The sequence below is a fragment of the Notamacropus eugenii genome, chromosome 2, assembly GCF_028372415.1.
Source record: "Notamacropus eugenii isolate mMacEug1 chromosome 2, mMacEug1.pri_v2, whole genome shotgun sequence".
In the NCBI taxonomy this organism is placed as follows: Eukaryota; Metazoa; Chordata; class Mammalia; order Diprotodontia; family Macropodidae; genus Notamacropus; species Notamacropus eugenii.
The window spans coordinates 145,163,211-145,188,111 of record NC_092873.1 but is presented as its reverse complement, the minus strand read 5'-3'; the positions used below and the strand labels follow the sequence as shown (position 1 = coordinate 145,188,111).

Genomic DNA, 24,901 nt, shown 5'->3' with positions numbered 1-24,901 from the left:
AGGTATTCTGAATTAAGATACCATTTTGACAACCTAAACTTTGGTCCTTTTTATCTTCAGAGCTATTTAGCCTTAGAGGACTAGTTCTACCTGATTCTAATAACTTTTGTAGGCTTGCCTCCATGATCTCAAATGAATCACATGCTTCTTTCTCTCTTCTTGTAACACTGATTCTTATTATTGGTTCTTTTGTATCTCTGGTTATTTTATCACTTGTTTTTAACAATACTTTTTTGCTGGTGTGTGTGTGTGTGTTTGTGTGTGTGTGTGTGTCTGTGTGTCTGTCCGTCTGTCTGTCTGTCTGGTCCCTAAGAATCTCTTTAAGTATCATAAAAACAGATTTCTCTTTAAGTATCATAAGAATAGATTTCTAACTGACAAGTATTTTAAAGCAGTGCTTTATGCATAATTGACATTAAAGAAATGCTTTTGACTGGGTTTTAGGAAAAAGTTATTTAGTAGAAATTGATCCTTTAAAATTAGACAAAATTATTTTAAAGTGAAAATTAAGGTCACAGAGTGAGACTCTTACACATGTAAGAAAATCTTTGAATACAGTTCTGTGACATTTCTGTGTTCTGAATTTTTTTTGCTTAAATCTGACACTTGCTTTTTAAAAAGAAATTTAAATCTAATGTTGATTATAAATGAGATATAATTCAGAGTATTGTAATTTTTTTTTAACTTTCTGAATCTGCTTGAGTTACATCGCCTTGTATATATATGTAGGAGAAACTATAAGACTAAATTAGTACCTGCTTGGGGTCAAGTAACTTAAAATTTAGTGTTCTGATGACTTCATATTTTATCAACCAGAAATAGTTCATTCAAACAGAATAACATTTTTCCATTCATCACTAAAATACTTTCATGGGATTGTTTTTCTAAGATAGGACATAGAATTCCATTTTGATATTAATGTGCTTAATTCTACTGGTAACATACTTTGTTACTCAGCATTTTGTTGAGTTACTTAATACAGATCTTATATTGATCTCCTTTAGAGCTGAGTTACATTCAGAAATAGAAGTTTTCCACTACTTCTGTACAGTGTAAAAAGTGCATAGTCTTTCATTCTACCTTTTCCATAGCATTGGTCTTATACTCTTAGGAAATAGAACATGTTTTTAGAATTACCAAGGAGAACAGTTCAGTTTGATTTAGGGGAACATTTGCAATGATAGGAAAACAAAACTGAGAAACCCAATAAGCCCATAGCTAATCTATTCATCATCATCTGTTGTTCTCTTTTGCTTCTGGTTTATTGTCTTTAAGACTTAAGCTTACCTGGCAGGTAACTAGCCAGTCATTGTATGCTGCATTGTACCTTTCATTCTTTTGACATTTAATAAGCATGAATTTTTTAAAATAATGGAACCTAAGCTGCTCCTAGAACTCCTTGGTGCTTGTTATTGCCCCAAGTACTTTTTTCTTTCTAACTGTAATAGAAAAGGTCTGACTCATTATCTTTAGTACAAAACTTGTTTCATTCACAGGTATTATATCCAACAGATTCATTACAAAATGGACATTAGGAGAACCAGCCATCCTTGAAGTTTCAACTGATGAAGAACCCTGTACACCACTTGAGTAAGGGTGTTGTTGATCTATTAAATTTGTAAGAGATTTTAATCAGTTAGTAAATTTGTAGTGAGCATCAGTGTATGTAGGCACTGTAGATACTACAAAGTATAAGACATGGTCCTTGGTCCAGGGCACATAAGTATATTGGTGAGATAAAGGGAAGGGACATTATAAGTCATCTAGTCCATGTTAGTCCAAGCCCCTCATTTTATAGATGAGAAAATAGTGATTCAGATAATTTAGATACCTTGCTCATGGTGATTTATTAGTACAGAAGAAACCAGAAATGAGCTCTTATATACTGTCTAATACTATTTCTAGTATATCATACTGTAGGCATTTTTTTAGCTATCAGTTTTCTCCCCAGGATAGAAATAGTTATTAAATTGGTGAGACCTGTTGTTTTGTAAATTATTTATTCATTATTTTAAATGACTTCTTGTAAATAGTTGTCTCTACCAGGAGGCAGATTTTCATATTGAAGTAATATCTGTATACTATTAGCCACTAGTGTTTGCTCTCAGTTCTTTCCTTCCCCTTCTCTTAAAGAGAGCTAGTAGGATTGAGTAAAGATTTCTTCAGGTCTGTTTTTATAGATTGACTTCCAACTTTTCAGGCTTAAATTTGGTCAAATGTCATGCTCCTGGGTCTGCCACTAATAGTACAAAGTGTTCAGATAGGCTAAGTGTTCACTTATTAGAGATATTGAAGAAATTCACGCATTAAAGATAGGAAGTTGGATGAGGTGATATGTAAAATCCCTACTAACTTTTATAATTCTAGGAATATAAGGCAGAGTGTAAAATGCCAAACAAGTAAAGATTTTGGAGTTTAGAAAAGAGCAAGAACTTGCTTTTCTGAAAACAAATCTTATTGGTAACTATTGTTTTTATATCATCTCTCTACCAGTTAGCCTTCCCTTGTGTTAAGCAAAGCCATCTGACATATTAACCTTATTTGACAGTGTATGCAAAATTATTAACCCATAGTTTCTCACCTCTCTAACAAAAGATTATTGTAAGGGTCATAGATCTAGAGCTGGGAGGGATCCCAGAAGCCATCTAGACTAATATCTTCATTTTTATTGTATGATGTAGCTGAAGTGAAGTGACTTTTCTCAGGTCTCACAGTAAATTCAGTTCAGTTGTTTCTCAGTCACGTTGGACTCTTTGTGACCCCATTTGGGGTTTTCTTGGCAGAGATAGTAGAGTGGTTTGCTGTTTCCTTCTCCAGCTCATTTTACAGATGAGGAACTGAGGCAAACAGGGTTTAAGTGACGTGCTCAGGATTACACAGCTAGTAAGTGTCTGAGGTCAGATTTGAACTCAGGAAGATGAGTCTTCTTGACTGCAGATCCACCACTTAATCCACTGTGCCACCCAGCTGCCCCTCAGAGTAAAAGCAGAGGCAGAATTTGAACTCAGGTCCAAAAAGAGAAGAGCCAATGTTCTTTCCATTGTGTTATTTTGTTGTCTCATCTCTTCTCTATGGCCTGCATTGGTGATTAATTACATAGCTGTTCTTCTTTGTCATTGTATCCATCATTGTGTATATTGTTTTTCCTGCTTCTATTTACTTGTCTGTATCAATTCGTATGCCATCCCATGTTTCTCAGAATTCCTTATATTCATCATATCTATGGGACAATAATATTTCATCACATTCATCTGGTACAATTTCTTAAGCCTTTCTACTAAAAAGAGTTCATTTCTGTTCGTAGATGACTTGATATTTGAGCTAGTTGTAGAAAGTGATATTGGATTTTGATAAAACAGATAAAATGGGAAAATATTCTGTATCAAAAGGTAAAGGTTGTTGAGGGTGAGGAAATGTGAGTAAAGACACAGAAGAATATATGTGTGTTGAGAATATATATGTGTTCTCCATTTGATTGGAGGAGAAATTTCATGTGAGAGAGTATATATTGTAAGGTATGGTTGGAGAAACTGGTTGGGGTTAAAATTAGTAGGGAGTCTTGAATGTGCAACTGAAATATTTGAACTTTATTCTGTAGACCATCGTAGGTGATATGGGGGGAAAGAGAGGTTTTTTATTTTGTTTTGTTTTGTTTTTTGAGCCTGGAGAGGGCATTTTGTAGCTTTGTTTCAAGTAGGTGAATTTGTTAGAAATGTGCAGTTTAGGTTGCAGAGATAACTGAAACTATTAAAATGGAGTACCATACATTGATAAGATCTTGGATTAGGGTAGTAGCTGGGAGAATGGAAAGGAATAGGGTGGATGCCATTGAGGTACAAAAGAAGAGTTATGACTGGCTTGATTTATTTGACTTGTGGGAGTGAGGGAGAAGAATTCAGCCTGGGTGTTTTAGGAGAATAATGGTACTAATAACAGAAATGGGGCATCATGGAAGGGGAACTTTTAAAAAAATTATTGGGGAAGTGAGAGGCAAGGTGTAGTTGAATGAGAATTGCACTAAAAGTCAGAAGATCTGAGTTCTGGCTTAAATTCTGGGACCCACTAGCTATGTGCCTGTAGACAAATCATTTAGGTGCTCTGTGTTTTGATGTTCATATCTTTAAAATGAAAGGGATTTGACTAGATATGTTTAGGGTCTCTTTTTCATCTAAAAATTAATGATCATCTTGATTTAAGGTTGACCTTAAGGTGACAGTAGGACATCAATTTAAAAAAATGCATAGAAAACTGTTGGAAATGCAGAACTTGTGCTTGGAAGAGAGCTCAAGGCTAGAGATATATTTCCATTGTGTTTTAAGATTTACAAAGCACCTTTCCCATAAAAACCGAGCAAGATAGTACAAATATTATTAGTCCCATTTTGCATATTAGGGAATTGAGGCTAAGGCAAGTGATTTATTTGCTTTAAACATCACAAAGCCAGTGTTAAGGGCTGTTAACCCCTGAACTTGTCTTTTTGAGTTGCCATATTTTCCAGAAACACTGGACCTAGAGCATGCAGGAAGCCCTGAATGTGTTAAGGAGGAAGTTCCCTCTGAGCCGAAATAATTTGTTGTTTCACCCCAAGCTGGACTCCCTGTGTGTCCTTGGGAGGCATGACAGATGCCAGTGAGTCTGTGCCAGGTTGGGATAATGCTTGTGCAGATGGGTCCCTTGTAAATAAGCAGACCCTCCTATGTTCATAGTCTAGCAGTTCCTAAGGGAAAAAAAATGAGGTTTTTGCCATCACTTTGTTCCTCCCCAGGGTGGGGGCTGGGAGCTGGCAGGAGGAGTGGTTTTGGTTTTTTCCCACCTTTGTTGTACTGTAACCCTTTCCCATGTCAGGCCCTTTCCTGGTAGTATTCCCTCTTCCCTTTGTCCTACTGTTATAAAAATGTGAACTTCTGTAAAAACTGGGATGTCTTTGCCTGTTCATTTCTCTTATAATAAACCTGGTTTTCACATAAATTTAACGACATGATTGCTGGTTGACACTAGTAGGTGCTGAGGTTGAAACTTGAGTGCAGATTTTCTGACTAAGTCTGTCACTGATTCTACTACACCAAATTTGACAGCCATCTTCACCAGGATAATAGTCAGACATAGAATTGAGTGAGATATCAGAGAAAGAAAGACAAGAGCAGCGTACAAGGCTAAATCTTGAAGGAAAAGCAATATTTCAGGGCACAGAAGGAGGTGAGAAACAGGTAAGAGGAGAACTATGATCATATATGACCTTAGAAACAAGGGGAGGAAGGATTTCAAGAAGCAGATGAGTGATGCATAACGTCAAAAGCTTCAGAGTATAGGAAATTGAAGACTGAGGAAAAAGCCTGGTTAGGCATTTATTAGAGAGTTTTGAGTGCAGTGTGGTGTATATATAGTGGAAATATATATAGCTGGCCTTGAAGAGCTAGGTTTAAATCCTGACTTCCAACGCTAGCTGTATGATCTTAGGCAGTCAACCTCTCAGTTTCAATTTCTTCATCTTTAAAATCGGAATAATAATGCACTACCTACTTTATGGAGCTTTGTGAGGAAGTTACTTGTATACCTTAAATATTAGGGAAATATAAAGGTTTTCTTTTGATATTATAGTTTCAGCATTGATCGCTTTACAGCTGTTACCTCATTTGATCTTCACAGCAACCCTGTGAGGTAGGTGCTATTATTATGCACATTTTACAGTTAAGGAAACTGAAGCAAATATAGGTTAAGTAACTGGCTAAGATAGTGAAGTAGTTGCAGTCAGAGGAATTAGGTTCAAATGTTGCTTCTGGTTCTTATTAGCTATGCGACCATACATAAGTCACTTCATTTTCCTGGGCCTCAGTTTCCTCATCTGTAAAAAATGTGAGGGGATGGGGGCAGCTAGGTGGTACAGTGGGTAGAGTGCTGGGCCTGGAGTAAGAAAGACTCATCTTCCTGAGTTCACATCTAGCCTCAGACACTTAACTAACTGTGTGATCCTGAGTATCTGTAAAATGAGCAGGCAAAGGAAATGGTGAAGCACTCCAGTAGCCAGTATCCCATACTATAATTGTGATTTATGAGGGTTGAAGAGTTGATTCAGTGGATATGGGAAAGTAAAAGGTAAGAAGGTGGTAACTGGAGGAGGGTAGCTTCAAGTTCAAGATTTTTTGTTTATAGGTTTAGCAAATCCTTTATCCATTTTATAGATCATTAATATAAACATGGTGGTATCCTTTAAAACTCCTTGATAAGCTAAAAATTGATATACCAATTACATGTTATCCTTGCAAGAGGCCTTTTACATCTGTCCACCTCCCCCCTCAGCTCTCTCAGATGGTCTGTTAGGAGTCAAGTTTAGAAATTCATTTCTCATGCTAATTGCTGTTCTATTCTTTGCCCAAGGAAATCTGCTATCCTTGAGGGATACAGGTGGACACAAGGGAGTCTGGTTTAGTATCTTTACACCACTAAGTTATGGTTCAATGCTGTTTGGTTTGCTATCCAGAGAAGTCTGGCCCACTATCTTTTAACCTCGCAGATGGACTCAAACAGTGAACTTTTCTTAGTCACAGGAGGGAAGGAAAGAACTGTGGCTAGCCCCCCTTTTCTAACTCCCAGTCAATCATGTTGTCTCCCACACCTGAGCTATGCGATCAGTCATGTTGTCCTCAACCATGATGTCACCTACCCTGTTCTGTTCTTTGTTTTAACCTTATTATGAGTTAAATCTTCATCATGGGGTCTTAGGCACAAATTTTGACATAAATCAAGACAAACCACTGACCCTTTTATTAATAGATTTGTGCCCAGTTAATAGGTTGTTTTCTTGCTCAGAGAAAACATGCCTCAGTCTACTTTTGTTGAATTTTTCTCATGACAGCCATTGTTCTTTTTCAGTTATGTTTCCTTTATACTGTTCTTTCTACTCAGTTCTTTGTTTATATTGTGTTGCAGCCTGTTTCTTCCCATGTGTCTTTCCATTACCCTTTGAGTGATGTTTAACTTCAGTCTTTTGGAGATTGTAGCAGCTGTCCAACATCACTGGAAGAACATTGGTATTTAAAAAGATAGTCCTTTGTTTTAAAGAGATTCTTGGGATCATTAAAAGCACTTTATAGTTTCTCAGTGACAGTTCACCTCAGCTCATTGTTCATTTTCTTTATCTCTCAGACACACAGACAAGCTCTATAAGATGTCCATCTCTTGCATAGTATACTCTAACCATAGGCATTTTTTTCTCCACTTAGTTATTCCTTTGGGGAGAATTGTCAAACTCTTTAAGTGATTATGGATCTCATTTAGGATTCTGAATGTTTTTGCTCTGTTAAATCAAATACTTATATTTGTGGTCAACATATATATTCTCTACATCTTTCTGTTGTATATAGGATTGAAACGTATGGTCTACTGTGGAATTGCCAAAGCCTGTATGTTTCCTCTGCTGTCTTCATCAAAGCTACCCTAGTTGTGTATGTAGATTATTTTCATAAAAATTTTATATAGCCTGGAAAGTAAATATATAGGCTAGGGGTTAATGATATTCACACAGTTACCTATTTTGGATAGCAATAAAATTTGAGATTTTCCCTATACCTTTGATGTTTTTTCCTTTCTTTCAAATACCTTGAGTATCATTCCTTCACCACCCTCAAAATTATGTGGCCTACTGCATAAGCCTCTTCTTTGTATATGTGACCCAGACTAGTTATTTTTCCCATTTTGTTTTCTTCTGGACCGTACCACTTCCTCAAGAGGTTCATCTAGTGCTTTAAGGCTAGATTTCAAATGTGATGAAAAGAATCATAAAAATCTTTACACCTTTTTTATGTCTTTTATAATTTTGGTGTTCTTCCAGTTACATCCATAAATACCCTTGGATGATTAGTTTTCTCTGAGGTTTCTTTAAACTTGTTTTCCCCATGCAGTTTCTTGATGTTTTAGGAAGTGATTTTGCTCAAAATCTTTCACCATCCTCTGATGTGAGATTTTATCTGTGAAGTTATATTCCAAACTAATGTTGAGACAGCTGGTGGCACAGTAGATAGAGTGCTGGGTCTGAAATCAGGAACACCTGATTTCAAATCTAGCCTCTTACTAGCTGTGTGACTCTTGGCAAGTCACTTAACCTGCATTTGCCTCAGGTTCCTCAGCTGTAAAATGGAGATAATAATACTTAGTACCTGCCTCACAGGGCTGATGTGAGGATAAAATGAGAGTAGTATTTGTAAAAAGCACTTAAACCAGTGCCTGGCACATAGTAGGTGCTATAGAAATGCTTCTTTCCTTCTCTTGATCCCTTTCACATTCTTGGGAGTTAATGATTGAAAAAGCATTTATTAAGTGCTTACTATGTGCCCAGCACTGTTTTAGCTAGGGACACAAATATAAAGCAAATACAGTCCCTGCCAACAAAGATCTTACAGTTTAATAGAGAGAAACAGTATGTGTAGGGGAATGGTGGCCAGGAAGGGAAATTTGGGTTTGGAAAGTTATAGGGATAGCGAATAGAGTTGTAGACGAGTAGACTGTCAAACTCCCTACAGGATTAACAATTTAAATAGTTCTGCTTGGAGTTGTTTTAGTTTTTGTGTGTATTTTTTATCACTTGCCTTTCTTATTCTCATATTTATATTTTTAAAGAAAATCAGGCTTTATCATTCAGTCTGCTATTTCATGTTCATAAGGGGTATGTTGTATAGGTGATAATACTGTTATCAGAAGGGAAGGAACATATATATGCCACACTACCAATGAGAGAAATGATTATTAATAACTACTGATTGTGAGAGATCCAAATTTCCCCCATTTTTTCTAAAGTCCTGATTTCAAAAGTTCAGTCTCTTGAAGGACATTACTGACAGTGATATTGGATTAATTTTCTCAACTGTCTTCTTCAGACCCCACCCAGGTGGGGAAGTCATTGTGCTTTACTTAGGTTTGGGTGAGGATAAATTCTTTGAATAGATTTCCCAGAAGCTCTCTTTGAAGTGGTGTTAGTCCAGGACTCATATTCATTCTCTCTTTGTTAACCAGAGTTGATTGCCAACCTCAGAAATACTCCATTTCGTAGTACATAAGCTGTGAATCCACTACCATGATTATCTTTGGTTTAAGAGAGAGAAGGCCAAGTGACCCTCCTTTTATTGGCATACATGCTGTCATCATTAGTAAAATGATTAAATTACCCAGAAATTATGTCTCTCAGTCTTTTAAAATGTCACACCTCTGAGTTAATATCTCCTTTTCTTACCTATTCAGTATGATTTTTCCACCTGAACTCTGTCCTAGGCCTTGATTATCTTTTATCAGCTTCCATGGGTTTAGTCTGCCAAATTTGTATCTCTCTCCAAGGTCCTTCTTCTGAGCTCTAGTCCCACATTACCAACCATTTGCTTGCCATCTCTGCATAAATATTCCATAGGAATTTTAACATGTCAAATTTAATATGTCTTTTGCCACTTTTTATATCCCTAGTACAGTGCCTGGCACATAGTAAGAGCTTAATAAATGTTTACTGATTGATTGAAAAATGGAACTTATTGTATTTCTTCCCAAACCTATACTTCCTCAAAACTTGTCTTTCCTTGAATCTTTCCTTTCATCACTCCCCCCACCATATTCAATAATTTACCAAGTCTTGTTGCAACTACAGCCATACCATCATTTGCATCAGTCCCTTTCTTTCCAGTCACATACACATAGCTTCTACCTGTATTCCTAACAGAGAAAACTGTAGTAGCAAACCCCTTGCTTTAAGTCTTCTCCCTTTCCAATCTATACTTCACATAGCTGTAATGCCTAGCATATAGTAAGCACTTTGAATACTAGTAATACTTAACTCCTAATTATGGGCTGGGAGTGGGAACCAACCCTTATTTAAATGTGATTTAATTGATGTAGGGATCCCCTCCCCATGGGGAAACTTCTACCAATGCAAGTTGGCACTTTCTCTGCAATAAACAATCATAGAAAGTTGCCCAGAACCTGAGAGGTTAAGTGGCTTGCACAGTCACATAGCCTTTGTATGTCGAAATGGAAACTTGAACCTAGGTCTTACTAACTCTGAGGTTGGATCCCTGTCCACTGCCACATTGTTTTTCATCTAATCATAGAATCAGAAATTTAGAGCTAGGAAGGGACATCTAATCTAACCCTCTCACTTTATAATTGAGGATACTGAGGTCCAGAAAAGTGAAATGACTTGCCTAGAGTCACACTGGTATTAGAGAACAGAGGTTATTCCACTACCATAGAACTATGGATGATCCATAATAAGACTAGTCAAGATGTAGTATACTGGCAACAACAAAAGAATTAGGAGTCTTAGCCTTTCCTGGTCCCAAACTGTGGACAAATCCCTTAACTATTTTGATACTATTTGATTGTCTTTCTCTATAAAATGGAAATAAGAAATACCTTGTCTGGGCCCCCAGGAATGCTATGAGGATCAAAGTAAGTAATGAATGTGAAAGCACTTTGGAAGATGTAAAGTATTTCACAAATCTTAAGGTGGTATGATAATAATGATACTTTAGTAACACCTGCATAAACAATTTTCACTTGTTCAGAAACATTCATTGTCTCTACGTTGCCTATAGGATAAAGTCTAACTTCTTAGCTTGGTATCCAAGGACCTGTATAGTCTGAATCCCAACTTTTCTAGACTAATTTTATTAGGCACTTTCCTTTATTAACTCACCATTCTAGCCAAACTGGTCTTATGGGATGTATCTCCTCTTTGTCCCTCCTTCTCTTCTTCCCCCAAACAAAAGGAAAAGAAACAAAACAAAATTAAAAGCAAACACCTAAGTGGTACAGTCCTCCTGTCTTAGAAATTTTTTTTTTGATGGGCTAAGTGGGGGTCAGGACCTATGTGTAGAAACTCCAATGGTGAAGGTCAGGCAATGACTGTCCATCCTCATCCTAGTCTTAAGATAGTTGCCTGGGGCACTGGGAATTAAGTGATTTGTATTTGGTCTTACAACCACTACCTCCTTACACTTAGGTAGCACTTGATAATTTAAAAAAATACTTGATATGCACTGTCACACTATGATATACTGTAGTATACACTATCACATTTGATTCTTATAATCCTATTACGCATTTTTTAGAAGAGAAAATTAGGCTATAAGTAATTAAGTCATAGCACTGAACCATCTCTGGCTCTCTGAAGGGCAGTTCTCTTTCCAGACATCATGAAAAGTATGTTGTCCTTCTGGCTTATCCTTTTCTTTCTACCTTACCTGTATCTTTGGAGATACAGCTCAGATCCTATGCCCTCTGAAATTTAACTAGTCCCTATAGTTTATTTTCTGAGCTTCTTTAGTTAGCACTTACAATTTTTAGTAGCTGTTTGGCATTTTACTTTATTATTTAGCTTTGTTTTGTCTCACCCAACTGACTTTTTGAAGGTAGGAGTCATATCTAACAGTACCTGCACTGTGACTTACAACTGAAGATGCTTAAATCTTTGTGAATGATTATTATAAACATTTGACTTATTTCGTTCTAGGTCCTGCAATTTTAATGCCAATATTTTCAGTTATGTCAGAACAGTATAGTATGAATTGTTTTCAGTTCAGCAGACATTGCCTGCCCTGCTTTTGATTTTGCCTAAATGCAGCTTAAATACTCTGCACTTGATATGTTTGTACCAATCACGTTCTTTCTTCATGTTACCATATAATTCCTCAGATTTCTGAAGTTTCTAAATTATGTTGGTTCAGCTAGTGAAAGACCACTGTTATACAAAAGCTATACTGTTTTTTACTTCTGAAAGACCCAGAATTTGATTCACCAATATTCTCTACTGATGTATCATAGGATATTATAACTAGAAGAAACCTTAGAAATTTTATTTCATTGATTGACTGTTCTATTTCTTAGCCAGTACCAGAGTTTTGATAATTGCTGTCTTATAACACAGTTTAAGATCTGGTACTACTGTTTTGATAATTACTACCTTATAATACAGTTTAAGATCTTTATATATTGGCTAGAATTCTTCCTTTATATATATTTTTAATCAATTCCTTTGATATTTTTGACATGAATTTTTTTATTTTTTTCTAGCTCAATAAAATAAAAATTTTTGTAATAAATTGGGATGGCACTGAATAAGTAGATTAGTTTAGGTAGAAATTCCATTTTTATTCTATTGCTTTAGCCCACCCATGAAGCATTTGTATTTCTCCACTTACTTAAATCTGACTTTATTTGTATAGAAAGTATTTTCTAATTATGTTCATATGGTTCTTGAGTTTGTGTTGGCAGGTATACTCTCAGGTATTTTATATTGTGTACGGTTATTTTAAATAAAGTATCTTACTATTTCTTCTTGAAGGGCTTTGTTAATGTAGAAATGCTGATGATTTATGTGGGTTTATTTTATATTCTGCTACATTGCTAAAATGATTAATTGTTTCAACTAATTTTACTTGAATCTCTAGGATTTTCCAAGTATACCATCATATTATATGCAAAAGAGACAGTTTTATTACCTTATTGCTCATTCTGATTCAGTGTTCTTTTTCTAATGCTATTGCTAGCATTTCTAGTACAATATTCAATAATATTAGTGACAGTCGGCATCCTTGTTTCATTCCTGATCTTATTGGGAAGGCTTCTGCTTTATCTCTTTTACATATAATGCTTGCCAGTGGTTTTGGGTAGTTGTTTCTTGTCATTTTAATGAAAAATCCATTTACACTTCTTTTTTCAAATGTTTTCAATAGGAATGATGTGGCAGCTGATGGGAATGAATTGTTTTAAAAAATATGATGTGGAAGCTTTCCTTTACCTGCCAGGACCTGTGCTTTCCATTCTGGTTTTTTTTGAGTTATAGTCACTAACTAGGCTAGAGAGTAACAGCTGCTGTCTTTATTTGCAATACTGGCTTTTGTACCCTTTTCTCCTAGATTGGCACCCAGAACTATGAGGTCTAGGCCGGGGATGTCAAACTCAAATAGAAATAGGGGCCTTGGGAACCACATTATGACTTAGTTTTAAAATGTAGTCTATCTGTGTTTTATTGTATTTCAGTATTTTGTTAAATATTTCCCAATAACATTTTAATCTGGTTCTCCACACTGGGAGTGGGCCCTCTGTGTTTGACACCACAGTCCTTTTCCCTGACCTTCAAGCACCATTGTATTCTTTAATTTGTTTTTAAATTTTCTCTTCTAAATTCTCTTTCCCTCCCCCCTCCCACACCCATTGAAAAATATAGCCATTATTTATATGAAATCATGCAAAAAAAATTATATTCTTTCTAAGCTTCTGTATCATACTCCTTTTCAAGGCCAGTCCTCATGCCAGATTTCTGTTTCCTGGAGGCTTGGCTTCAAAGTCACTGGTTAATTATGAACACACCCTGGGAGCCCTAAATAAAAAAAAGTAGAAACCTTTTCCTGACCTTTTGATCATTCCTTATACCTTCCTGGTGGCTTAGAATGAGTATAAATAGCAGTTGTTTTCTGTTCTGACCAGAAACTCTGAGCATCTCTCCTTCCCACATTGAGCCATCTTTTGTCTCTGTTCTTACCTAGCTTTTAGTCATTGAATGGCATGACCTCAGACAAATTGAGATGTGGAAAAGAACCTAATTTAAAAAGACCAACATCACCCATCAGGTACTGGGCCACTTCCAGTTGTTTTGACCTTTGTCTTGCCACTGGATTTCAATGTCTCTGGAGGGGAGGATGAAGCTGAAACTTCACACAGCTCTGCCTCACTTATGCACAAGTCAAGACATCACTCTCATGTTGTCATTGGTTGTCTTCAAGAACAAAGCGATGAACAATAACCTACATAGGGGGAAAATGGATGAAAAAGTCTTAATACCTAGACCAGGGGTGGGGAACTTTTATAATGATCCCCTTAATTAAAAGGATTTGTTCTGTGACGTTTGGATTCAGTCAAAGGGCCACACTTGAAGACCTAGAGGACTACATGTGGCCTTGAGGCTACAGGTTCCCCCCTTGGCTAGACTTTTGAGATAAGTTTGGAAAAACATTCAATTGTGTTAGTACTTTCATATGTATTATAACCAGAATAGGTACTTCACAATGAAGATAGCTAGTTAAGTTCAGGAATAAAAGGGGGAAGAAAGACTGGATTTTATTTGTGAAATCAAGCAGTACTTTTAACTACTTCGAGCTTCTGTAGCGCAGAATCCAATTTTTTAATACAAATATTTTCTTGGTGGTGCTGTATGGTAACAAATCTTGGAACCATAAAATCTGTATAAACCAAGTTATTAGTGAGCAACTCACTTTGAAAATTCTTTTCGAACTATACCTGAAAAGTCACCAAGCTCTGCATAGCTTTTGATTCAGTGATTCACCTACTGGTCACATCTCCCAAAAAAAGAGGGGAAGGAGGACCTATGTGTACAAAAATAATTATAGCAATATTTTTTTTTGTTATCACAAAGTGTGAGTACCCGGTATCTTATTTATAATGAGGACCTATGTGCAAGCAGTGATTTAAGGAATACTCTGTACTAAAATAGATCCCAGAGCTTATCCATTTTGTTGTTTCTTGTAATGAAGATTGCAAGCCATCTATGCCCACCTCTCATATGTTCATGACAGTAGGCCAGTGTGTTAGAAACCACCTTTGCTTCCTCCTAACATCACCAGCCTAACAGTGGATCACGTGAGCTTTCCACCATGTTATCCCTCGCTCTTTGTTATATGAAGTCTTGTGACTTTTTCCCTCAAATTTTACAATTGAATTTATATTCTGTCAATATCATCCTTGATTGATATATATTTCCCCTTGCCAAATGTGTACTGATTAATGTGCTTTTTAAGCTTTTTTGGTTTCCTTATTATGGTTGTTGAGTTTATATTAAACTTTTATGTGAAATTATTATTCACATAGTTTATCATTTCTTCCATTTGATATTGTATTACTGGGAAAGGAAGTAAACTAGGCATATAGTAAAAATGAGAGTTAATAGAGGAATAATTGGAGTGCTGTGATGGTGACCATGAAATGATTTAAGATCTAGAGAATTCTTAACCTGGAGTCTATAAACATTTTTAAAAAATATTTTGATAACTGTATTTCTGTATATAAGTGATTTCCTTTGTAGTCATAGGTATTCAATATTATGCATTTTAAAACATTCAAAGAGGTCTTAGGTTGCCAGGGTCCCAAAGGGGCTCTTTAAAAAATAGTTTGGAATAGTTGATGTAGAGAAAGGCCTCTTGGTAGTAGATCATCTGTATGAAAAAGAAGGGCATCAGTAAATGCCAACTATAATTTTTACAAGTTGTGCTAGTTTTATCTTGCAAAGGCAGTAATAAGCATTATTTCATAGGATATTTGGTTGTCTTAGACTGAAGTGCCCATGATAAGCATTGGCTTTTTTTTAACCTTTCTAACTTTCTTTCACTTTATTCACCTCCTTGCATTATTGTTCTGCAAATACTACACACACTCTTTATCTTCCACCTTCATGACTTTGTACTCACTGTACTCTGTGCCTGGGATGCTTTTCCTCCTCACCACAACGTCTTGGAATCCCTATGGTTTCATTCAAGACTCAACCTCAAGCACCCAGTCCTCCATGAAATCTTTCCTAATTCTCCTCAGCTGCAGGTGCTGCGCACTCTTCCAAAACAACCTTGTAGTTTATTTTGCACATTCTTTCTGTACGAGTTCTATTTCCTATTAAAATGTAAGCTCCTTGAGGGCAAGAACTTGTTTTCCTTGGTCATTGTATCACTAGCACTTAAGCATAGTGCCTGGTACACAGTACTTAATAAATGTTTGTTGATTGATAACTATTTGTGAGAATATCAATATGAAAGTATAATGGCAGTTTCTATATCAATATATGTATTTTAGATGATCAGAAGGTAGAGAAATTCTGTGAAGTTCTATGAAGGGCTCAAGAGAGCCTTGGAATGTAACAGTATACATGGGAGAGGTTGTTGAAAAATTCATTGGAAAACAGTCAAAAATTAGCGAATGAGATACTAGTTAATTTAATCAATAAGCGTTTATTAAGCTACTACTATTATCCACTAACTAGGCTATACCTGTTCTGTGTCAGGATCTGGTAGGCAATAGAAATGCAAAGAGAAACAAAATAGTTTTTACCTTGTGATAACTAGGGGTAGGAGTGGATAGGAGCTGAACCTGGAGTCAGAAAGACCTGAATGTGAATATGTCCCAGATATTTTACTAGATGTGTGACCTTGGATAAGTTATATAACCACTAATAGACTCAGTTTCCTTATTTGTAAAATAGAGATAATAACAATGTCTATTGAACAAGGTAGTTGTGAATATCAAATGATATAACATGTAAAGTGTTTTACAAAATTAAAAGTTCTGTATACGTGCTGTTATTATTATACCCCTCAGAATTTATTCTTTTGATGGGAACATGTACACATAGAAGTAAACACAGTGTAATAGTAAGAAGGTATTAGCAGACCAGGGAATTAGGAAAGGACTCATGTAAGAGGTGGTATTTGAGTTGAGCTGTAAAGGGAGCTAGGGATATTAAAAGGAGGATTGTGTAGGGAGCACATTCTAGGGCTGGAGGACAAATTATGCAAAGACAGACATGAGAGAAGAAATGCTGGTGCAAAGAACAGCAGGTAGTATCTTGGAGCATAGAGTGCATGAAGGAGAATAATGAATAATAAGCCCAGAAAGATAGGCTGGAGTTACGTTGTAAAGGACTTTGAAATCCAAACAGAGGAATTTGTTTTTTATTATAGAAGCAATAGGAAGCACTGGAACTTTTTGAGTAGAACACTAATATGGTTTTATCTGTGCTTCAGTAATAATGCGTGGTCCAGCAGATTTATAGAGGATATATTAGAGAGAGAAGCATTGAGAGAGAAAGAAAGAGAGAGAGACAGAGAGAGAGAGGAGGAGGAAGGAAGAAAAGGGGACTATACCTGGAAAAGGAGTAACTTGTATGGGGTACAAATGTATTAATATTGTAGAAGTAGTAACTGATTTATTAACTTCATGAATTTGTTTTAATGATTCATTTCAGACATTTATCTTACACTTTGTGTTTTCTGTGTTTATAAACTTGTGCATCTTATCCATAAATATGTTCTCACTAGAAAAATTGTGATATAGATGTATATAAAGAAGGTAAATCTATGTTTAACAACAAGTTAGGAGGTATAGAATGTTTTTAGATTTTATTTTTTCTATTTAATATGCTTTTGTTACTTTTTTTCCTATTACTATCTGCAAGTGACAGTGTTAAAAATTAGCTCAGTGCTTTTCAGTTATTTGATGTGGACTAATTTTCTCTCTTTCTAATAAACTGTTTTAGTAGTTTTTTCTTATTGGATAGTGATTATCATTTTTTTCTTCCAGATTGACTATACTGGAACGGATGAAAAAGATCCCTGCCATAAGTGTTTGTCCTGGAATGATACAAAACCCTGCATTTGTAACATAAGCTTCACATTGGAACAGCCATTTGAGGTCTGTATTTCAAAGGAGTCTGAGTAGAAAAAAACTGTTTAAATTAGTGTTTTTATAAGATATGAAAATAATTTTATATTTCAGTAATTTTTCCCCTTGTAGAAAAAGTACCTCATCTTTTTTTAGGAAGCTGAAAATATATGTGGACAATATATTTTACTTTTTTATTTTAGTTCTTTGTTCATTTTAATAATCAAGAGATATTAAATCAACCATGAAATAATGTGTTCAAATACTGTTTTCCAAATAATACAGTGATTATATTTTTATATTTGAATTGTTGACTAAAGGCACCTTACTTTATTTAGACTCTCCTGTGCAAAAGCTCTTGTACTTAAAGCTATATAGCGATAGTTTTTACTTGAGCTCTCATTCATAATTTCTGTACTTCTTACTTGCCGTTCTAATAAAAGTTGTAGTATCAAAGCAGATTTTATTTTAGAAAACTCATTATTGTCTTTATCTGTATTACTTTTTTGTTAGATACAAAGCATAAAAAAGAAACACTTAAACAATATTAGTCTTACCTGCTTTTATAAGCAGTTGCCACTTACTTGTCCTATTTTTTTCCCTCTCTACTTTTAACTTCACATCCATTTCTTCTGTTGATGGAGTTGACATAAAAACAGTTTTCTTTGCAATCTGAGTATAAAGGTATAGAACTTTCTGTGGGATTGGAGAGTCAGTATTACCAGTTCACTATCCCTAGTCACTGGAAAATGAGCTTCAGTTGTTTGTTTCCCAGTATGTTAAATTACATTCATAGTTTCACATATTACATGTGTTTTCTGAATGTGCCTTCTTGATTCCTTTGAGTTAGAAACAGAAGTCATTCTTCTGTCCTTGAACATTATAAGGCATCTGCCACCTTGTGGCTGTTGATGTTATTGTACCAAAATGACAAATGGATAACATCAGCATCTCAGGAAACACTTGAAAAATACAAACCTATAAAGATGGCAGGAATTTAAAGCCCTTACTATTTCTCAGCACTGATAACATGTAAACTCAACTAAAATGTTAATTTTTTTAAATGGTAGGCATATTATTAAGAATTTTACACTCTTACTATTGTTAGAGCAGCAAACCTAAGATAAAAGAAGATTGAAAAGATTTTGAGGCTCCAGTTTCTTATTGCCTCCTAAAACAATGAGAAACAGTGGAAGAAGAAACAAGTTTGAGGAAAGCTTGGCAAAAAACCTTCATAAACAAAGTCATCCCAAGGACATTTAAAGATAAAGGTGGAAGAACAACAGCAAATAAGTCAAAAATGGAAAAGATCTGTATAGATTTTTATAACAAACTCTTTTAACTTTCAAGGATGATGGAACCAACAAACATGAACTACAATGTTACATTTTTGATGTGCTGTATAGAGAAATAAAATTGGCACTGAAGAAAACAAAGATGTGAAGATCAGCTGATCTAGACCAAGTAAAGATATGTGTCAGAGGAGAAACAATTATTGAGGGAACTGAGAGATCAGTTGCCAAGGAATAAGTCTGAAAGAGGGGAGGGATATCAAAAGCTTGGAAAGCAACTTAGGGTTTTTATTCTCACTTTTCTATCTTTACAACATTTTCATAAGAATATTTACACAGGCATTGCTAGTGTTCTTGATTAATAAGTGAGAATGTAATAGGTAGGCTTTTGTGAATGTATTCTACAGCAGACTACATCTTCATAAGTTTCAGAGTTCATTGAAAGGTAGAGAGAATACAAAATAACACTTTACTTATTGTATTTTGTCTCCAAGTACTGTGTTAGGTATTGGGGATACCAAGAATTAAACAATCCCTGTGTTCAAGAAGTTTCCATTCTTAACGGGGAAGACCATAAGTACATATATGTAAACAGAAGCATATAAAGTGAATAAATTAAAATGTTTATAAAGTCAATTCAGGGTAGTTTGGGAAGTAGAGAACATGCAATTGGGGAAATCAGTAAAGGCCTTATGTAGAAGTTGATACTAGAGCTGCCTTTTGAAGGAAGAGAGGGACTCTATGAAGCATAGATGAGGAGGGAATGGATTCCATACATGGGAGCTAGCTCATGTAAAGGCAGGGAGATGAGACGTGGAGTCTTGTATATGACTCAACAAGAATTTATTAAGTACTTACTACGTGCCAGGCACTGTTGTAAGCCCTTTGGTGAGTAGGAGAATAAAAAAGACATCCTTGCTGCAGTGAGAGCCAGTTGAGATTATGTAACAAATTTGTAGTGGACCCAGTCATCAAAGTTTTTCATAACTTTCAACAGCTCTATTCAGCAGCATGTAAATCAAATGGGGATTGATTTGGTAAGGCATGATCAGTGATAGGGCAGGCAGGCAAGAGTGAGCATAAAGGATGGTATCGAGTTGAACTGATTCACCACAAGGCTGAGACAGGAAAGGAAGGAAAATTCAGCCAGAGTAGGGGTGATGTTCTGGGAAAGAACTGAGAGGTGGAAGGATTAGAGGTCACGGTGAGGACAAAAACCAAACAAAAGAAAAACAGTGATGGGCGTTGTAAGGCAAAGGGAAAGAGTATATGCAAAAAAAATAGATGAGATAAAAGAATTTGGAGGGGTTCATGGACATAGAAGTGGAAAACTTGTAAGTGATGGCAAGATTAAGGGTGTGACTGTGTATAGCCGAGATGGGTAGAGAAGTAGATTATTGGAATTGAGTAGATTGAAGAATTGGGAATTTAAGAGTATGTGAGGTAGATCTTTATGTATGTTGAAGACTCCAAATATGAGCTGTAAGCCAGGCTCTGAACTCAGATGAGAATGTTCTGGGGATTAGAACAGAAAGAGAAGGCCCATTTGTGAGGATCACAAAAGGCTGAAGGGGAAGTAATGTACAGTGTGGTTGGATAGATTGAGGCAAGCTTGTAAAGGGCTTTAAATGTCAAGGAGAGGAGTTTGTATTTGATTTGAGAGGCGATAAGGAGCCTTTGGAGTTTATTGAGTAAAGGAGTACCAGTCAGATATGTGCCTAAGGAAAATCACTTCTCTGTCACAGATTCTAGACCTTTCACTATCTGCTCATGGTAACACTCCTTTGAATGCTTTCCAGCATATTAATATCATCCTTAGTTTGTGGCACCCAGAACTGAATGCAGTACTCCAGATATGGTCTCACCAGTGTAGCAGAACTGTTATGCCCTTATTCCTGGAAACTATGCCTCTCTTAATGCAGCCCAAATCCGCATTAACTTTTTTGGCTGCTCATATTCTGCTCACTTGTTTTGAGTTTGTGATCTATTAAAACCACTAGATTTTTCTCATCCTGTAAAAATTATTTTGAGACCTTGACTCTATCATGCATTATATGATCTGTTTCTCACAGGGGTGTGTGGGGTATTCAGGCAGGATTAGCACCTCTGGTGTGAGGGCTTGCCAAGCCTTTTTCAGGGCTGCTCATCCACTTTTGATGTCCTCCTGGCACTCAGTTTCACTTATGGTTCCAAAAAGCATGCATAGTGGCCACACCCCATAAAACAAATCTTGGCAGATGGCTAAACCAGACTGACAGTAGCTGACAGGCTTCAAACTCATTGGTGAGTTAAGGGGATGTCTACCCCAAGCATGTGAATGGTGGAGTAGGCCTAAGAGAACAGTTTATTTTAACATCTATGAAAGCAGCTTAAGCTACTGTGAATTTGAAGATGCCATGGTCATCCACTGCATCCTGAGCCATTGCCATTTGTGTTGACTTTTGTCTTACCACTGAACTTTGATGAATCTGGAAGAGGGAGTAAAGCTGACAACTTTATGCAACTCTGCCTCACTTAAATCCAATTTAAAAGCAAGTCAAGACATGACCCTGTGATGTCATTGGTTCTCTTTGGAAATGAAGGATGAACAACAGTATTTCTCACACAGCGGCAAATTTGATAAGCATGCTATCTATGCCTTCAGCATTGATAACATTAAATAGCTCACAGCTTAACACTCCTTATAATAGTCAACTGCAGATATCTTCCAAGTGAAGATTGAACTAAATAGGTAAAGAATTGTTTATTGTTCAGAGTATGATATATATTTGGATGGACAACCCATAGCATTTATCCGTTTGGGTTATATATTTTCCACCCCCTGGCTTCTTGTGAATGACACTAAATCCCTAGCCATCTTTAAACTGTACTCAGTGTACTCTTATGCCTCCAATCTTAGTGGGAGAGTTAGAATGCTCCTTTTTCCTCATTGCCATTACCAATATCTTCTCCTTTGAAGTTCATTCTGTCCAAATTTATAACTCAGTTTAGATCCTGATGACTGTTTTCTACTAACTCCCAGGACTAACTCTCCTTTTTCAGTGAGTTCCTTGTCTGGCACTCAGTCCCAACTCTCTAGCCCAGATTCTTCCCTCATACTAGGGAACTTCAATATACTTGATGTTGTTTCTTCAAATATTTTTTAACTTCCCAGTTTTTCAATCTACTCAGCTCCTGTCCTCTCCTCTCCTCCAACCTTAAATCTACTGTACTCTGAAACTGGGATGCCAGTGGCCCCCTGCCTAAGGGCTCCTCTTGACCCTCCGGGCTTTAGAGTGATTATCAATAGTAACTGTTACTGCTTCCAATCCAGCCTGATGTCTTTCTTTTCCTTGGCTTCATTAAAGGGGCCATGCCCTGACTACTTCTTAAACAGACCTATTGAATGAATGGGCATTGCCGCACTCTAAGTGAGTACCTGCAAAGACCTTGGCCTAAAGGGCCCAAGGTTTCCCAATGCTTCCTGGGTCATCTCCACTCCTTCTGATGAATATTCAAATGGGTCTGGAGGAGAAGTGAGGCTGGTGACCTGCACATCCCTCCCTGACTCAAAACAGTCAAGTGCAAGTCATGTTATCATTTCTCTCATGGCATGGTCTTCTTCGGCAACAAAGGATGAACACAACTTAGCTCCCATTACTACATCTTTGTTCCACCCTAGCTGCATGTGGGAATTACTATACCCTTGCTCTTATCACCTACCAAGTGTTCCACCTCCATGTTAAAGAACTCTGAAATTCTGTCTATTCATAATCCACAGAATGTGTTACAAGGGACCTTGTAATCTATTTAACTCATATGTGTAAGAATCCCCATAATAACATTCCAAACAAGTGGTCATCCAGCTTCTGTTTGAAGAGGTCCGAGGAGGGGAAACTTAACCATTTCTTGAGGCAAGTCATTTCACTTTTCACTGCTCCAATTGCTTCCTGAAATTGAACCTAAATTTGCCTCTTTGCAATTTATTTCCATTTGCTCTTGGTTCTGACCTTTGGAGCCTGACAGAACAAATCTAACTCCTCTTCCACAAGCTGACCTTTCAGATATTTGAACATTGCTACCATGTTTCCCTCCTGAGTCTCATCTACTTTTGCCTAAACATGCAAGTCCTTCAATATATCCTCATCTGTCATGAAGTCAAGGCTTTCACCATCCTAGTTGCCCTCCTCAGGATAATCTCCTGTTTATCATTGCCCGTGCTTCTTGAGCAATACTTTCCAGAAGTGGACACAGCATTCCGTATAAGATCTGACAAGAACAGAGTAAAGTGGGGTTATCACATTACTATTCCTGGAAACTGTGCATCCTTCCTAATGGAGCCCAAGATTGCATCACCTTTTTGACTGTCATATCATACTGCTGATTCAAACTGAATTTGCCCTCCACTGAGACCCATGCAGCCTTTTCAGAATAACTGCCATCTATACTTGCTTTCCTTCTCTTTTCATGTTGATTTTTTTTTTACCCAATGACAAGGCTTTTATCCCTATTGAGTTTTATCTCACTTGGTCTTCAGTCACTCCATCTCTCCTGCTGCTTTATAACTCTTAAACCTATGCTTCATCCTTACATTGACCTATATCCCTCGGTCCCTGAGTATTTTCTTAGGCTATCACCCGTACTTTGTTTACATGCTCTTCCCTTCCCAGTCTCAACTCCTTGTGAATCACTTCAATTCTGTGCTGTCTTCTGTTTGTGGATACTTTGTTCTGCTATTCTATCTGCTCATATCTTGAAAAACTCAAAGCCTGGATTAATCTTACTGTCTGCCTTCATTGATAGCCAAAAGTAAGTAAAAGGACCTGGAGGAAGTCAGGCAACTGTACTGACTGAAGTCACCACAGATTTGTTAACTGGGCCCTCACTAAAACAAGAAAATCTTTTTAATCCTCCTTAATTAACTCTCTATTCAGCTCACCGCAGTGGCTGTACTAAACTTCTCTCTTCAAGCCTTTCATAGCCCCACATCTTCTTTCTTTAGGTGATGACCTTGCCTCATATTTTACCATGCAGCTGGAATCCATTCGCCATGAACTTGCTCTTTTCTTATCATCTCATATCCCTCTGATACCATCTTTTATTTTCTCTTTTCATACTTTAGTCCCGAAAGATGTATCCTTTCTTGGAAAGGTCAGCTTCTCTGCACATACTCTTCTTTTTCTTCTGCATAATGCTTTCTACTCTCATCCACTATCTAACTCCTGGCTTTTTTCTGACACCTGCCTGACTTTCCCTCTATCCTTAAAAAAATACCCAGTATTTATCTTAGATCTCTCCTTCTTTTCTCAGCAGAACTCCTTGTGGAGTGGGGAAGAAAACTCACATTGGGTGCCTCTACTTCCTGTCTTCTTATTGTACTCTAAATCTTGTGCTATTTTTGACCTCTGATCTCAATACTCAACTGCCTTTTGGAAAGTTATCAATGATATCTTAATTATCAAATCTAATAGTCTTTTCTCAGTCCCTATCTTTCTTGACTTCTTTGGAGTATTTGGCATTGTTATACAACCTCTGCTTGATATTTGCCTCTCTGAATTTTCTTGGTTCTCTTCCTTCCTGTCTATATATTCTTTCTCATTCTCCTTTGCTGAGTCTTTATCTGTGACTCAATGCTTCTTAAATTGTGGGACACGATACCATATGGGGTCATGACCCACAATTTAAGAAGTGCTAAAGGGGTTGCAAGTGAAAAAAGGTTAAGAAACCTTGAGTAATGTTCACTCCCAAGGCTTTGTCCTGAGTACCTTTTTCTTTTTCTAAACTCTCTCATTTGGTTATCTCCTTATCTTCTATCAGTTCAATTATCATCTCTGTGCCAATGACTCCCAGATCTATATATCTAGCCCTAATCTCTCTCCTGAGAACTAGTCCCATATTACCAATTGCTTGGATGTGTCAAACTGAATGTCACATGGTCATCTAAAACTAACCTAGTCTGAAAAAGAATTTATTCTTTCCCTTTCAAACTTCCTTCTCTCTCTCTTTCTTTCTTTTTTTTCCCCATAGGCACAATCATGGTTCTCGGTTACCCAGGTTTACCTCCTTGAAGTCTTCAACTTCACTCAGCCCATATGTTTAGTCATTTGCCACATCACATCTTGTCATTTCTGTCATCACAACATCTCAGACATTTATGTCTCCTTCTCTCTACTTACACAAACACTACCCTAAGTTTTGGCCCTTATTAATTC

At 36.6% G+C, this 24,901-nt stretch overlaps 1 protein-coding gene across 1 annotated transcript in view; it reads left to right on the top strand.

Annotated features, from left to right (window-relative positions):
• The window catches only part of TMEM30A (transmembrane protein 30A), a 66,682-nt gene that overhangs the window by 4,216 nt on the left and 37,565 nt on the right, over window positions 1-24,901 (top strand). Inside the window, exon 2 of the mRNA XM_072642626.1 lies at window positions 17,338-17,448. Coding sequence (XP_072498727.1) covers window positions 17,338-17,448 — 111 coding nt within the window. The remainder of the gene's footprint in view (window positions 1-17,337; window positions 17,449-24,901) is intronic.